Genomic DNA, 16,929 nt, shown 5'->3' with positions numbered 1-16,929 from the left:
AATAACGAGCATTTCAGTTGTCCTTGAGAATAGATTAGAAAAATCAGCAAGAAAAAAGATGAAGAAAAAAAATGTACAAATGCACATCCACACCCACGCAAAGAAAATCACAGGCACCAGGCATATACACTTGTGAAAATAACATCAACAGGGCTGTGTATTATTCTGGCATCCGCAATCTAATTTAAACACAATTTTGAAAGAGGAAGAAGAATTTGCATTTTTTTTCTTGCTCATGAGCTAAAAAAAAATCAAATATCTCGTTTAAGCATACTGTGACTGTCCCCTGAATCATATTTTCCAATGAACATTTGAGCTCTTATATCATATAGCAATATCAGATAGCGACCTCTGCTGCAAAATGGGAAGAACTGTCAGATTATTAGAGATGAATATTTACAGAAATATTGGAATTTCCACACTGCCTCCATTCACATTGCATTTATTGATTTTCAAGGCATTATGCAGAATATTTTGTTTGTTTAAATAGATATACATTTGTCCTTTATAAGGTAATATAGGTTTATAATGTGCTCTCTTAGTTGTCAACTGCTAAAAGCCTTACTAGATTAGATTCAGGTGTGGATACGCCTGATTTGCAGGTTTCGCGCAAACACACGACCATACACACACACACACACACGTTGTCATATGCACACATTTTAGATAGGAATAGAAGGAAATAATGTTGTTCATCAACTTCTCTCACGGGCACAAGCCTGGCAAGCCTGACTGATTCAGGCCACATACAAGATATGTGGCAAGTATGTCTGTTCTTCTGTGGTTAGGATGGGGATAAAAAGCCTGAAAGATTTGAGGTATGTTATTCATTAATTCATGGTGCGCCAGGGGTGCTGAAGCCTTTCCCAGCTATCTATAGGCACAGACAGGGGACATACTGAATTGGTAGCGAGCCAATCGCAGGGCAATGTCTGTGATTATATTGTTATTGATTATTTTTTTTAGATTTGGTGAAACTTTAGCTTTTAATAATTAGATATTTCTATCTGTCTGCAGGATCCTAGGGCGAAGCACAAGTTTAAGATTCACACTTACTCCAGTCCGACATTCTGCGACCATTGTGGCTCTCTGCTGTATGGTCTCCTTCACCAGGGCATGAAATGTGACCGTAAGTACTACCTTTCTCAGTATCAGTATGCTCCAGCACCCCTGCAACCCTGATAAGGATGAGCAGCATTGAAAATGGATGGATGGATTCGTCATCATCCAGAGAACTTTTGCTGCTGGAATTCATGTCATCATACCTGTCAATTCCCTCCCATATTTTATACATGTTATGATCATTTCTAAATGTGTACGCCATATAACAATTTCTGTATGGGATTTTTTTCGAATACATAAAAAAAAGTATTAGAGCTGAAATTGCTAAAACGAGATCGGTTTTACAAAAAAAAGTAAAACCGATCTCGTTTTAGCAATTTTAACTGTAATCTTAATCGTCTCGGTCACTGGTACCAGACGAAAATGTTATCGTCAACTGCTAATATTGTCATGCTTTAAGCATGATATAAGCATTCCCTTTTCCCAAGTCCGTCTTTCCACTATATAAATATAGCACGATAGTCCGCAATGTACCCAGAGAGTCAAGCTGTCAGCGTCTTACAGTGACACATACAAAATCTAGAATTTAGTGTATACAAAAGACGCACCAACTGATTCAGTACCATGTCCACTTTGGGGAAAATTTCAGACTTTAAAATGTGCCCCATGTGAGTAAAATATGTTCCGTGTTGCATTTCTACGCTTTAGTATCACTTAATAAGGGGAATTGCAATCATTAATAAGGGAAGAAAATGGCCCAGGTTGTCATACTAGCATCGCAAACTGATCTTGACGATGTCTCTATCACAACCTACTAGTCATTCAATTGGCTTGCTTTTACGATAGTACTACGAAATAGAGCAAAACAGGAAATCCACAACAAACTTGGGTTGTCAACATGAATGGTTGTCTGTCTCCTTGTGCCCTGCAACTGACTGGCCACCAATTTAGGATGTCCCCATGCCTGGTCCACCTAGTTGGCTGGGATAGGCTCCAGCACCCTCCGTGACCCTCGTACAGATAAACAGTTCAGAAAATGAATAAATGAATGACTATCATTAATGATAATATAGTCAAGCATGTTGGCAGCAATTCATAAAGCTGACTCACTAACCGCCAGCCTCCCCATTTAAATGGACTGAATGTCTATCACTAGTTAATCATTCTCAGATGCCCAATCCTGGGAGGCAATAAACAGCCATTCATCCCTTGCCAACACATCCCACTTCATATAGATAGGGTGTGTTGTACTTTCAGTGGCAGCCAAAGAGTTAACCCAGTACAGCTTATTTGAAACTGAGATGTAAAATCTTTGTCACAGGATATTGCATCCCATGGAATTATGCAGGCTTATCTCATGTCGTTATGAGCAATTTAATACTTACACGATTTATTAGTGTTGACTGCATAGGTTTCATCTCTGTTCTTAGATTAGCTCCCTTTATCTAGTATAAGCATGGATATATTTGAGCATACTCCTTTAGCTTTTGGTCCTGTCTAATTAAATCTTTATTGTCTATTTTAGATTGTATGATGAACATTCATAAACGCTGTGTGGCCAATGTGCCGAGTCTATGTGGAACGGACCATACTGAGAGAAGAGGTCGTATTTACATCACTGCGGAGGTCAAGACTAATGTGCTTACTGTGACAAGTAAGTACTGCTAATTACATACACACTCACAATATCACTGACTTCTATACGTGCCTTTTTAATTCTCTCTTGGGGGTTGGGCTTTTAAATAGGAATATGCACGTAAAAAAATATCTACTGGTAGATAGATATCTTGATGAAAGATTGAACAAAATTCCTAAAGTAATTACAAAAAAAAAAAAAAAAGAAAAGACCCGTGGCGGCCCGGCAAATGGGTGGTTAGTGCAGGGGTGGGCAAACTTTTCGACCCAGGGGCCACATTGACTTTAAAAATTTGACAGATGGGCTGGGTCAGCACAAGATACGATACAAATAAAAAACTGCATCCGTTAACAGTACACATAAAACATAAACAGAAAAAAGGACTAAAGTATTAACATACTCATCATCATATAAAACGTATAAAGTACAAAGTAAAGTAAAAAGGATTGTATTAAGAAATATTAAAATGTCATTTAAAAAAAGATGAAGGGGCTGTAAAACACGAAAACAAATAAGAGTGGACAGAGCTACTGCCACTGGCTTCCGCGTGACGGCGCCATCTTGAGGATAAAAAAAAAAATTGGACAACGTCGGCGGGCCGGATTAAAACGCCGGGTGTGGCCCGCGGGCCGTAGTTTGCCCAAGACTTGGTTAGCGTGTCGGCCTCATAGTGGGGGACCTGGGTTCAAATCCAGTTTGTATGTTCGCCCCAGGCCTCTGTGGGTTTTCTCCAGGTACTCTGGTTTCTTCGCACATTCGAAAGACATGCATGGTAGGCTGATTGGACACTAAATTACCCCAAGTTATCAGTGTGATAACTTGGGCTCGGATTCAAAAATATTTTATTGGAACTTTACTATTAAAAAAATAAGACTGCTTTCAAAGGTATAAATCAGCATTGTTATGAAAACTTTGAATTCGGACAAAACCTCTGGGTGGCAGCAGAGGACTATTGTTTAAAAGAATAAAGCATAAATGAATGAATATGACCATTTTTTTCTTTGGTTAATGCTTTGCTTAACATTGTGAGGTGATGGTTATAGAAATAGACTGTATTTATTATTGTGGCTATCATATGCATTGCACTGCATCATAGTGGAAGTCATACAGAATTCATTATATTAAAATTAGTGTTCTTCTAAGCACCACAAGAGAGTATATTATCGTGTTCAACGTAACAAGATCAAATTCGGATCATAAGAGTACCAGAATCCAGATATGGTTAAAGTATTAAAGGCTTGACCTTAAAATCTCAGTGTAAATTACTGCAAACAATGCATCCCAGAGCAATACTAAAACTGAAAAAAAAATAAACAGTTTGTGATAACAGCAGAATTTTATGATACCAATTCAGAGAAGGTGAATGAACCCTTTTCCTAGTTTGCGGCATTTTGGTGCAATTTTTATATTTGTCCGCAGGGGGTCACTAAGTACGTACACGCTGCTCCCATCATCATTGCAGTGTAGAACGCCTGAGAATCAGTATCAAAAGCACTACAAATAAATGTCTGAGCATCCAAACATTGTAGACTACTACAGATGACTGCTATACCAAGAAATGCATTAGTGCCATGGAGCTCAAATCAAAGTAGCAGACATGAGTGCAAAGTAACACTTTATTGATCACTTTTAGGTCAGTCGTTTGCCTCTCGGGGAGATTAGAGTTAAGCGTTAGTGGCAAAACAGCATTCAGGGAGATAGAGGGCAGTCAAGCGTTTGGCTCAAGGACACAGTGACCAGCAAGGGAAATTCAGACTTTAAATTAAGGCTTTGGAGGTTATTTTTATTTAGTACTGCGGACATGACACCCGCATACCTCACAGGCCCATAGGCATATGTTTAATGCTATTTTGAACACAGTGCATATGCCAGGAACAATATAATGTACACTGCAAAATTGAATGACTGCTCCTCCTTAGACAATATGCCTTTACAAAAAAAATAGGTTATCATTCTTTCAGTATTGTGCAGAGCAGCTCGACATTGCCAAAATTGACTACCAAATTAAGATAAAAACATGAACGCTAATATAATTGTTAAAAATGATAAATAGCGCATTTATCTAAACATTTTCACCATGCCCCAAGCATTTTACCTTAGCACCCATTCACCTATACACACCAATGGTGCTGCTGACATGCAATTTGCTGCCAAACAAGTCACTGGCAACTCACCGGCAGTCCACTGCCTTGCCCAAAGGGACTTCAACAGTGGGCAGTCATGGAATTGAACCCCTAAACCTTTGGTACCGGCACAACATGAGCTACCAACTGCTTCATGACTGGAAAAGTTATTAAAAATCATTTTGATGCTGTATAAAGCTGCTAAAAGGAAGAAAATCCTATCCACTCTGCAATGATAAAATATAAGGATGTCAATTATCTTATTGGAAATCGCATGATCAGGTCATTTTCAGAGAATCAGAATCGGGTTTAAAATAAATAAATAAATAAATAAATAAAATATTTAAAATGGTGATTTAAAATGTATTTATTTTTATTTCAAGTATTACTGCACAAGTCTAAATTCTTATTTACTAGATATAAAGTCCTGTATACTTTGAAAGGCCAATACTGATGTTGGTTATTCATTTTAAGCTGTCTATGGCTCGGGAGCCACATGTGGGTCTTTTGATGGGTACATATGGCTCTCCGCTAACCCGTGCGCTGTGCACGGATTCAGGGTGTTCCCCACCTCAGGCCCAAAGTCAGCTGGGATAGCCTCCAGCACCCCCCAGACAATGAATGAATCTTTGGCATGCATAGTCTCATTGATAATCATTGATTTGCAAAGGCATAAAAATGTTGCCAAAAGAATTCCGAGACTTTTTGTACTTTAAAAGTGGTGAAATTACTTTTAAAAATGCCCACTTTTTTATATGTTTGCTTTTAAATTTTGAGTATTGCTCTCAAAAATACCATTTGAAAATAGGATTTTTTATGGCTCTGTCAGAAGGTTGTCATTATAATTCCTTTATTAAAGATAGTTTGACAAGTTTTTAATAATATCCCAAGATTCATAAGCAGTTTTTACACTTGGTGCAAGGAAGTTCATCAATTACACTCAACACAGAAAATACATACTACTCATACTAGTTCTACTTGCTTATTTAAATTAAACGTCAATTAAATACATGTTAGTTTACAAACTATATACTTTATTGGGAATCACATTCACAATACAACCATTTAAAATAACAGGTAAAGACATACACAAGTCTATTTACTTTAAGAGTCCTATGAGGCTTGTTGGCATGCTACCCTCTTTATAGCCAGCATTTGCTGGTCACTTTAACAGGCATCATCTAATATTTATTGGCCTACTCCGTTGAGGGTTTCATGCTGGCTTTCAGGTTTGTGCTGTGGTTAGCCTCTCACAGTTTAATCCAACATCCATCATGAAACCATTCCCTTTCATGTTTTGTTTTAGGCGATATGTGAAAACAGAAAACGTCACCTTCCTGATTTGCATAGAGAAAGAATATCTCCCCAAACTTCCATTTTATCATGGCCTTTGGCAAGTTTACATACAGCTCAGCGAGACAAGTAAAGCTCTATAGTTCAGCTTTATGTCCAGGTTGTGTCTTTTGTGTGGCCAAATGGTGCAAGTGGTCATTTTAATTCATGTATGAAAAGTGCAATAAATATAAAGAGCCTACAGCTCACTGTGATAAATTATTATGTCACATCACAGAAAAAAATATTTGATTGAGGATTTGTGATCACTTCTTTTAAATTGTGGTCAATTTGTATCTTGTCTTCGATATTTTAAACCGTTTACTATCACAGAGGATGCTGTACATCCAATCCAAAAAGGAGTGGTCACCGACAATGGCACTGAAAGATGACCATTCATAGCCAGTCCTCCCAGTTTCAATTAATAGGATATATGTCGTTGTCAATGGGGGGCATTAATTCATTTTAATTCCTCTTTTTTAACGATCACTTCTTGTTCAGTGGACATTTCTTCTAGACTTTTAATATTTTTCAGTTAACTTCCTTTTGATAGCATGTCATTTTTACTATTGCAAAAGAATTGAGCAATTGGAAATGAATGGGAATGTTTTTGTTCGATTTTTATGGATTTCTGGAAACGTTTTAAGTGTAATTAATGTCAATCTGTTCAAGAGATGAGTAGGATATATTTCAAATTTAAATGTTTTGCCATTGGAAATAAATGATACTGTTTTTGCCACCCTCCCAGTTCGAAAGAATTGGATGACTACTAGTGGTATGCTTATTTAAATGCATAGTAGTGGATGATTTTTTGATATTTTCATGTGCTGTTCTGTAAATCCCTCAATTTCTTTCTCTTCCTTCCAGTCAAAGAGGCCAGGAATCTCGTCCCAATGGATCCCAACGGTCTGTCAGATCCGTACGTGAAGCTCAAACTGATCCCTGACCCTCGCAGTGAAAGTAAACAGAAGACCAAAACCATTAAATGCTGTCTCAACCCTGTCTGGAATGAGACCTTTAAATTGTGAGGCACTTTTCTTTTTTTAACACCACCATTGATCATATTTTATTTTATCTATTAATTAGGACTGCGTTTCCCGCTCTCCCTTTTTCTTCTCATCTGCCCCCATCAGTCTGTCCAAATATGATCTGTTCCCTCCTCTTTCATCTTGTATTCCTCATTTAGCCACTCGCTCGCTCACCATGGTCTTTTAAAAGCATCACATTACGCGCCGCTTTCCAAGTGTATGTAACCGCTGGCACTCAGATAACAACATCTGGTGTCTTATATTCATAAAACCTCGCTTTTGGGGTTGTTTCCTGCCGTTGAATCTAGTTGTATACTTAATAAACCACAGCATCACTGCTCTTGTGGAAGAAGATAGACTTGAATTATGAATCATTTGGGGGCATATGTTGGGGCAGTATTTTGCATAAATGGGGGGAAAAAAGTATTGACAAGATTTAATCACATACCATTTATTGCTTAAATGCTTTCAAAAAGTATAGAATGCTCCATCTTTGGAATGCCAATCGTTGAACAGAAAAATAATCTCAAAGGAAAAATAATAGATAATCTTTTTTCATGGTAATATAGTAAATTTTAGGAAATGGTACCTGATAGATATAGTGATACAGTAATCCCTCGGTTATCTCGGTTCATGGGGACCGGGACCACCCACGATAAGTGAATTTCCGCGAAGTAGGGGTGCCCCTTCAAAAATGCTTAAAGAAACGTATAACAGGTGCACAAAAGCACCACCAAGCTAATATGCTGTTCATTCAGGTTATTTATTCCGCATCAGAATGCAGGTGTTATGTTGATACATGCAAACAAATCAAATACAGTATATACAGCCATGACGTCATCAATGGGATTGCTGAACTCGACAAGTCTCACCATGTTATCGTCCATTTCTTTGGCCTTTTTTTGATGCAATTACTAATTTTAATTGAAAATTTTGTTTTCACATCATGTAAAATGATGTATTTTATAATTTTAATTTAATATCTTTATTTATTTATTTATTTTTTCCCTGAAAAAAAAAAAACGTGAAGCTCTGAATCTGCGGTAGCTGAACCGCGAAGTAGCGAGGGCCCACTGTATGTCATGTTACTGCTATGTGTAGTTGGGGTTTTGCGATGGATGTATGTGCTGTCAGTGTGATTATTGTATGTGTTTTTCCTATTGGGTCCTTCATCGTTTCCTTTCCCTCGAATGATCAGCTGTTTGTATTTGGTAATCAACCCTTGTCTGTCTATTTAAATCCTGTTGTTGGTGAGTCCTTGTCCTTTGCTTGCGTCATTCTAAGTTGGCATGCCATGTTTCAAGTTCCACGTTTCCTCAGGTCTTTCACGTTAGGTTTGGTTTTGTTATTTATTCCTAAGTCCTTCTTATTTTCCTGCATCCCCTCCTACTTCAGTCATTAAAATTTTTGTTAGAGCACTCCACATACTCGTCACTTGATTGCTTCCCTGCATTTGGGTCCTTCTCTATCTTCCACCTAGTTACTTTTTATAAATGAACAACAATGAAAAACAAAAATGATACTTTTAAATGTAAGTTACTTGCCCTACGTACTTATGCATCTTCTTTTCATCTTCTACCTTAAACCTTAAGTCTTTGAATTTGCTTCTTTGATGAGCCCAAATTGAGTTCATCTGAGTTACGCTGACACCTTACAAGATATGCTGAGGTCTCATCGTGCATTACTGCCATTCAAACACAAACGAAAACTAAAATTCTTTAAATAGGTTGAAAAAGTACTATACATACCTCTATTTGAACAAGAAGAGAGATAGAAAAATGCAAACATATTCTATCATTCATTCATCTTCCATACCGCCTATCCTCGAAAGGATTGTGGGGGTTGCTGGGGCCTAACCGTGCTGTCTTTGGGCAAAAGGCAGACTACATCATAGACTGGTCGCTAGTCAGTTGTAGGCCCACAGAAAGACAAACGACCCTCTGCAGTCCCACCAGCGGGAATCGACCCCACGCCCAAACGCAGTCGAGTGAATCTCTAAACCATGAGGCGGCCTCAAAAATATTTAATGTAAATATTCCATTTGCATCAAGAGTAGCACAAAACAAAATTGACAACACATTTTCTCCCAGTTGTGATTGATTGCGGAGAAACAAAAACCTGAGTATTGATACTTTTGCAATCAGATATAGTTTCCTGGTACAACATTTCAGTTTTGATACTTTTGTAATCACATATAATTTTTGGTACAACATTTCAGTTTCGATACTTTTGCAATCAGGTATAATTTCCTGGAACAGCATTTCAGTTTTGATACTTTTGATAACCCCACCTGGAAATTTGTTTTAACACTTACACAGTGACACACACAAATGCTAATTGCGAACTATGTCTTTGCAAATATCTGTTGTAGTTAGATCAGGCCATTAAATTAGAAGGGATTTCCCTTGATTCTTGTCTGATAGACATTGTTTCTCTTCCAGCCACCTGAAGGAGTGTGATAAGGACCGTCGTCTTTCCGTAGAGGCTTGGGATTGGGACCTGACTAGCCGCAATGACTTCATGGGATCACTGTCCTTTGGCATCTCAGAGCTGCAAAAGCAGGGAGTGGACGGATGGTGAGATGGAGGAGGAGTAGGGAGCGTGAAGGTGACCTTGTTCATTAGTGCACTGTCGGAGAACTACTTGGGTTTGGTTTGGGCTGTTTTTACTGTGATGACACCGAATGCCTAAGTCTTCCCCCCTGCCACTTTATCAGATGTTTTCTCTCCTTTTTGTCCACTCTACCAAAATTCTTGTATATCTTTCCCTCTTTCATCACTCCTTTCTGCTGACACTACTGTCAAAGCTTTTAATGAGATGCCAGCATTTGAGGTAAACGGCTGCTGTAGAAAGGCTGTAGGCGGTTTTCAATGACATGACATCTGCTATTGCAAGCTAAAAATCGCTTTATCTTTTTGTCCTCTATGGGATTGTAGGTTTGTAATGCTTTTTTTTAACCATTTGATGTCTGAATTTATATTTAACAAATTTGTGAAGCAATAGAAGATTACATAGAATTAGTATTGGCTCATTCACTGCTTCTGACAGTGAAAGACTTCAAAACCATTTCAATTGGGATGTCTGGCATTTAGTGGTTTTAGTTCACTGCCACTGATAATGATTATCTGATCTCTGCCAGCCCCAGCTTGCGATTGGCTGATCACCGATTCAGGAGCTCCCACATGACCCTCCTAAGGATAAGTAGTTCAGAAAAATGAGTGACTGAATAAATATATAAAATGTAATCAATAAATGCAATAAGAAAACGTAGAATCCTCAAATTAAAGTATCATAATTTTTTTAAGGATAAATATGTGAAATTAATAAAAATGAATAATAATAAAAAACACATTTTTTAGTTATTGTTATTGTTATTATGGTATTATTTAAAATACTAACTAAATAATAATAATAATAAATGTGGGGCGCTATAATTTTTATGATATAATATGAGTAATAATTTTAATATGTTTTATGAGGTTAGAGAGATGAACTTTGGATTGACTTTTTAGTATGTCCGTAAGAACTTCATTGCAATTTTATCTTCTTTATTAGTACTTCCAATTTTTAAAAGGTGTATTCTTATTATTTGTAAAAATCACAAATTCACACTTACCATTCCAAATCCCACACTGCATTAAAAATTGACCCAAAGCAGGCAAGTCATGACTTGCAAACTAAATGCGATCCATCTCAATAACCTTTGGTGGATTTAAATAAAGTTTTTAATAGTCAATCACAGTCAAATGTTTTCTTTTTGTTAACTCTATTAGCTCATTTTAGTGTTCGATTTGCCATCATCTATCGTCAAAACAATGTAACCACTACTATTTTGGGATTCTATATTAATAGTAATACCACCAAATGGCCTCAATATATCCCTATCACCACTCGATAGTTAGACAATTGGCTCCCCTTTATGAGAGTTTTGGATGCAAAAAAATGGAAATTAGCAACAGAAAAAATCTGCACAAAACATCAACGACAGAATTGATTCCAAAATTATTAATCATTAATATATTATTAATGAAATAATGCTAATTTAATACGAATCAGTCTTAAAAGTCAAAACCTCGAATGACAATTTTTAGTGCATAGTTGCTTTTACATTTGAGTAAAAAATATATAGTATTGTGCTGCTTCTGTTTACACTGGCGGTTGCAGATACTACTTGATGCATTTAAAATTTCTGGCAGTTCACTTTAATGTCAAGTCAAAAATGAGTGGTAAAAAAGCTGCCATTTGTTGTATAATTTTTCACCAAATAATAATAAAGGTATTATATCATAGCCAATTGATAGTGATATTAAATAATCCTTATCGTGATAGATTTTTCTCTATCGCACAGCGCTAAGTCATTGTGGGGATTTTCTGACAGTAAAGTTATACTAAAAAGAACAAAAAAAGGACTTTCTATCAGTTGATGAAAGTGAAAAGTGTGAATATTTCAAGGAATCTATTAAAATTACATTACAACAGCTAAGGTCATTGCATTGAAACCCTCTACAGTGTCTACACTATAATTGACTGTGAATTTAGAGGTTATGCGGCAATTTCTATGAGTCAAATGTGGCATTAGTAATGGACTAAACGTGAAATTCTCTTCTATCGATTCTATGAGATGAGAAGCGTCTTGACACCTCTGTCAGGCTTTCCAAGATTACCATGAACGAGTGGGAATTGCTAAATAATGAGCCGATCATTCTCTCACACTTTAAATTGGCGTACTAACTGTCGGCAGCCTCGGCTAATGGCGGCACTTATTGTCCAAATTATATAAACTAATTGGGAATTGATTTAAGTGGAAATATGCTCTGTCCTTAGGTTTAAGATGCTCTCCCAGGAAGAAGGCGAGTACTTCAATGTTCCCGTTCCGCCGGAGGGGGAGGAGGGCAATGAGGAGCTACGGCAGAAATTTGAGGTGTGTGTGTTTACTATAGTTCTATGTGTGTGTGTGTGTGTGTGTGTGTGTGTGTGTGTGTGTGTGTGTGTGTGTGTGTGTGTGTGAGACACTCTCTGGGAGAGCTGTTAGCAGTTGGCAGGCATGCACTTACCATCCAGTCTGGCACACTGCAGGGGTGTGTTTGTGTGTGTGTATACGTGCGAGTGTGATCACAAAGCTCTCTTATCAACACATTTGGCACAAAACTACTGTTGCTTCGTCTTCCTGCTCACAACCTTGCTGACACTGACTGATAAACGTCATGTAGTTGTTGTGAAGTATGTTCATCGCACAGTAAAAGGATCATGTCAGACTGCAGCCTGCCCAGTCTTTGAATGCCTGCACGAGATCGATGCTTCCTTGGGAACAGCAAAGACATAAAATTCTGTTCCAACTGTTTCAGCCTTAGGCCCACTGCACACTGTGCTTTGTGGTCGAACCCAAAAAAAATCGTCTGGAGTATACACCTATACAGCTGACAATTAACCCTTGGTCGCTCCAGGATAAAAATGCATTTGGAAAACAGTTGTGAAAACATATAAAGCTGTATCCCAATAGGTTCCTGACCAGAATTGAAATATTGTTTTTAAAAAAAAAAAATTTCATCATCTAATAAAGTAACCAACAGGTTATGACCAACATTTTCCACTACACCAATATCATACCTGTCAACCTCTGCCGATAACTGGCCTTATAAATGATTATGATTCCCGTACAAACCCCCCAAAGAACGTACAAACACCGTACGACGCATGTTTACTCGCGGTAACTTGTTTCTTACTAGGTGGCTCCTCTATGCTTGCTTCCACGAGATTTACTCTATGTAAATCTACGCATGCGCATGTCATCCTTTATCGATATTTCCTTACGCAACGCTAAAAAAAATACATACGATTGAGGATAGTTTTTGTTGGTATACCGTGACAATAGTAACGATCGATGACAGTAGCGTCGTTGGCTACCAGCCTACGAGACTATCTGGATTTTAGCCAAAACGGTCTTGTTGAGATCGGTTTTCATAGATATTGGCGATTTTATTTTAATTTTTCCCCGTACAAAAGTCGGTGTACGGCGTACATGATTTGAAATGGTAAAAAAAACATATAAAATACGTATAAAACTTACAAGTTGACAGGTATCCAATATTTTGCCCCTCCATACTTTCAATGTTAACTCAATGGCTTCCCTGATGGCAATAGATGTCCAATTCATTTTGACTGGGAGGAGCAAATGAATATATTCTACTTAGTTAAGAGACTTCCATTAATGGGTTAAGAAGACTGCCTACTGTGACCTAATTTTTGTTTTTATACATTATTTGTATAATGTAGTGTGTGTAGACCCCAGGGCTATACAAACTGTGTCCTGTATTAGAATTTCCCTTGCCATTTTGCTTTAGCCAAACAAGCGATGGCAAATCCAACATCTAAAATGAAATTATTTATGCTCCTCGCCATTTCATATTTGGGGATTCTTTCATGCATACACATGCAAATACACTCACCAACTCATACACCGACATGCACACATTCCCTTAATTATTATTTCAGAATAATCCAGCCTGCAAGCTTGGCTAATAACTCTATCTGAGTGATATATCACTGAATCAGCTCATTGCATGCCACACACTCGAGTGGCCCACAGTGTGCATTGCATCACAGAAATGATCATAATTGATGCATGTGGATTTTCATTTCATTTCATATTTGGATGTAATTAACTCTGGTGGAACACCCAGCTACCACCAACAAGATTGAATGGGGAAACCCTAAATATATATACAGTTGTGGTGATAAGTTTACATACACTTGTGAAGAACATAATCTCATGGCTCTCTAGAGTTTCCAGTTATTTCTACAACTCCCTTTTTTCTGTTCACCCATAATAAAGTCATAAAAGAACTAAACTTCATAAATGTACCATTCTATCAGAGAAAAAATCACTTTTAGAAATAACTGGAAACTCAAGCGAGCCAGATATACTCTCTCTCTCTCTCTCTCTCTCTCTCTCTCTCTCTCTCTCTCTCTCTCTCTCTCTCTCTCTCTCTCTCTCTCTCTCTCTCTCTCTCTCTCTCTCTCTCTCTCTCTCTCTCTCTCTCTCTCTCTCTCTCTCTCTCTCTCTCTCTTTCTCTCTCTCTCTCTTTCTCTCTCTCTCTCTCTCTCTCTATATATATATATATATATATATATATATATATATATATATATATGTCATATATCATATTACATCCTATCATATAATACTACATCATATCACATATATCATATAATATAATACTACATCATATTCCATATCATATTACATCATAACACATCATATATCATATAATATATCAAATCATATCATATCATATCCTCCTGACTACCAGTAGTTCAAATTGGTCCTTTGAAGAGCACATTAAGAGCTTTCCAATGATACCAAATTTCTTTTGCAGAATTCCATTTACTTCACATATATTGGGGAAATTCAAAATAAATGTGATTGGACAACATTTTTTTTCATGGTAGTCAGGAGGAAATATCATATCAATACATTTCTGGTGTATTCTAAGTCTGTTCGAATATGGATCAGGCAGTGTTTGCAATGTGATGTGGAATTATTATTATTATTTTTCTTCAGGAGAGTGCTGCAAAATCACAACTTTTTATTGTTAGGACATTCTGTCTACTCAATATGTATTTCCTCTAGTTCTCACTAATTCTCCTTATGTTCCCTGTCCTCATTATGCTTTCCCTCTCAGTCTTTTTGCTTATCACTTTCGTCCTATTTCACCTCCTGTGAGTTCCTGTCTCTTTATCTGTTTTTCTTTCACTCCTTTTCCTAAAGTTCATGGTCACACTTTGAGAGAGACAGAGAAAAGTGGATGTTTGCAGTTTCCTATTATCCTATAATTTTTCAATTTGCATGCTCATTTTTGAACTACTAATATGAGTAAAGCGATGTAACATATCTTAGTCATTTCTTTATGTACACTCATCAACAATTGACTGAGATTTAATGCAAAAGTAATTATTAGTCTATAATAATAGTGATAGGAACATCACTGCACATTTTTAAATAATGTCATTGAGCATAGCTTGTTTTTATTCTCAATCAATTTCCTAGAGAAAATTTGATGGTTAGTGTTTTGCATTAATGGATGTAATTAAATAGATAAACTTGGGTTTCAAGTCCAAAGTCACTTTCATTTAGTCTCACAATAAATGACAGTAAAGCATCCAAAGCTATTTCAGACTCTAGAATCTTTATGATTTTATTTTGATTTATATTGCTGTAATGTTGTTTGTTATGTGAGAAGACTGGGTTTTATTTGAATGTTTCTTTCTGATAATGTCATAAGGCAGTCACAATGAATTGGCACCTGTCATGAATACAAAAGAATGCTTGTGACAGATGTGATTTAGTGTCTTTTAAGAACTTATGTCACTTTTGATGCAAAGTTGGCATTGTAGTTATGCTTTGGAGCTGTTAACATTTCGATATTTCATGATATCTGTCATACACACTCACTTATGTTAATAACAACTGTCATGTCGTCATAGCATACCTGTCAAACTCTGCCGATAACTGCCCATATAAATGATTATGATTCCCCGTACAACCCCCCCCCCCCAAAAAAAAAAAACGTACAAACACCGTACGACGCATGTTTACTCGCGGTAACTCGTTTATTACTAGGTGGCTCCTCCATGCCTGCTTCCACGATATTTACTCTATGTATATCTACGCATGTGCATGTCATCCTTTAATCGATATTGCCGTACGCACCGCTAAAAAAATACATACGATTGAGGATAATTTTTGCTGGTATACCGTGACAATAGTAACGATCGATGACAGTAGCGTCGTTGGCTACCAGCCTACAAGACTATCTGGATTTTAGCCAAAACGGTCTTGTTTAGGTCGGTTTTCATAAATATTGGCGATTTAAAAGAAAAATCCTGTACAAAAGTCGGTGTACGGCGTATATGATTTGAAATGGTAAAAAACGTATAGAATACGTATAAAACTTACAAGTTGACAGGCATGTCATAGTTAAGACACTTCAATGATGTTGTCACAAGAAGCATTCAAAAAGTGTTACCAAAGAATCAATTTCTATGATATTTTTCTGATGCTTGATAATATGTGGTTTGGTGTTGGTTCACATTGCTGTCAAAACGGTTTGAAAGACAGATTAAACTTTTACTTCATTTACTCCATTAAAGACCCTGGAAGTATCTGGTGTAAGAATAAGCAGACATTACTTTTTAAGGTGCAGCACAGAAATCACTTCAAGCTGTCCAGCCTAGAAGTGAAAAAATTGGTATGGATCAGCAATTTAGTTAAGATAGAGGCTGTTATATACTCATCCTGCACCTTTATTTTTGAGTGTGTAGGCATCTTTTGTTCAAGTCTCGTATCTTTGTTAAAATAGAAGAGTGGCCATACAAAATAAAATGGGATTCATATCTTTTCTAAGTTGGAAGATCTCGCAAGTGATTGTGACAAGGTCAAGGCTAGAGTCCATTCAAGGACAGCGACAGTTAGAAAATTTTATCTAATAATGGATAGAGTAGATAATGATTCAAGTCCAATATATGGAGATTGAGGATGGAGCACTATATAATGAATAAGAATTTTTCAGATAGATGGACCAAGTATCTCTAAGTAATGGTTGTGGAAAGCAAGAGGAAAAACAAGGGAAGCAAATGTTGTCGTCAATGAACGGAAGGGCAAGACAGACATTTATTAGCATTTTTTTTATGCAGGCCCAGCAGCTGAGTGATTAGCGCGTCGGCCTCACAGCTCTGGGGTCCTGGGTTG

The 16,929-nt window shown here is 37.1% G+C and overlaps 1 protein-coding gene across 3 annotated transcripts in view; it reads left to right on the top strand.

Annotated features, from left to right (window-relative positions):
- prkcbb (protein kinase C, beta b) overlaps positions 1-16,929 on the top strand; it is a 98,605-nt gene that overhangs the window by 38,941 nt on the left and 42,735 nt on the right. For all 3 annotated transcript variants that reach the window (XM_077733906.1, XM_077733904.1, XM_077733905.1), the window contains 5 exons: positions 1,018-1,129; positions 2,588-2,716; positions 7,021-7,177; positions 9,623-9,757; positions 12,006-12,102. In XM_077733906.1, the coding sequence (XP_077590032.1) occupies positions 1,018-1,129; positions 2,588-2,716; positions 7,021-7,177; positions 9,623-9,757; positions 12,006-12,102 (630 nt within the window). The remainder of the gene's footprint in view (positions 1-1,017; positions 1,130-2,587; positions 2,717-7,020; positions 7,178-9,622; positions 9,758-12,005; positions 12,103-16,929) is intronic.

This window comes from Stigmatopora nigra, chromosome 15 (assembly GCF_051989575.1).
Source record: "Stigmatopora nigra isolate UIUO_SnigA chromosome 15, RoL_Snig_1.1, whole genome shotgun sequence".
Lineage (NCBI taxonomy): Eukaryota > Metazoa > Chordata > Actinopteri > Syngnathiformes > Syngnathidae > Stigmatopora > Stigmatopora nigra.
This window is presented reverse-complemented; position numbering and strand designations above follow the sequence as displayed.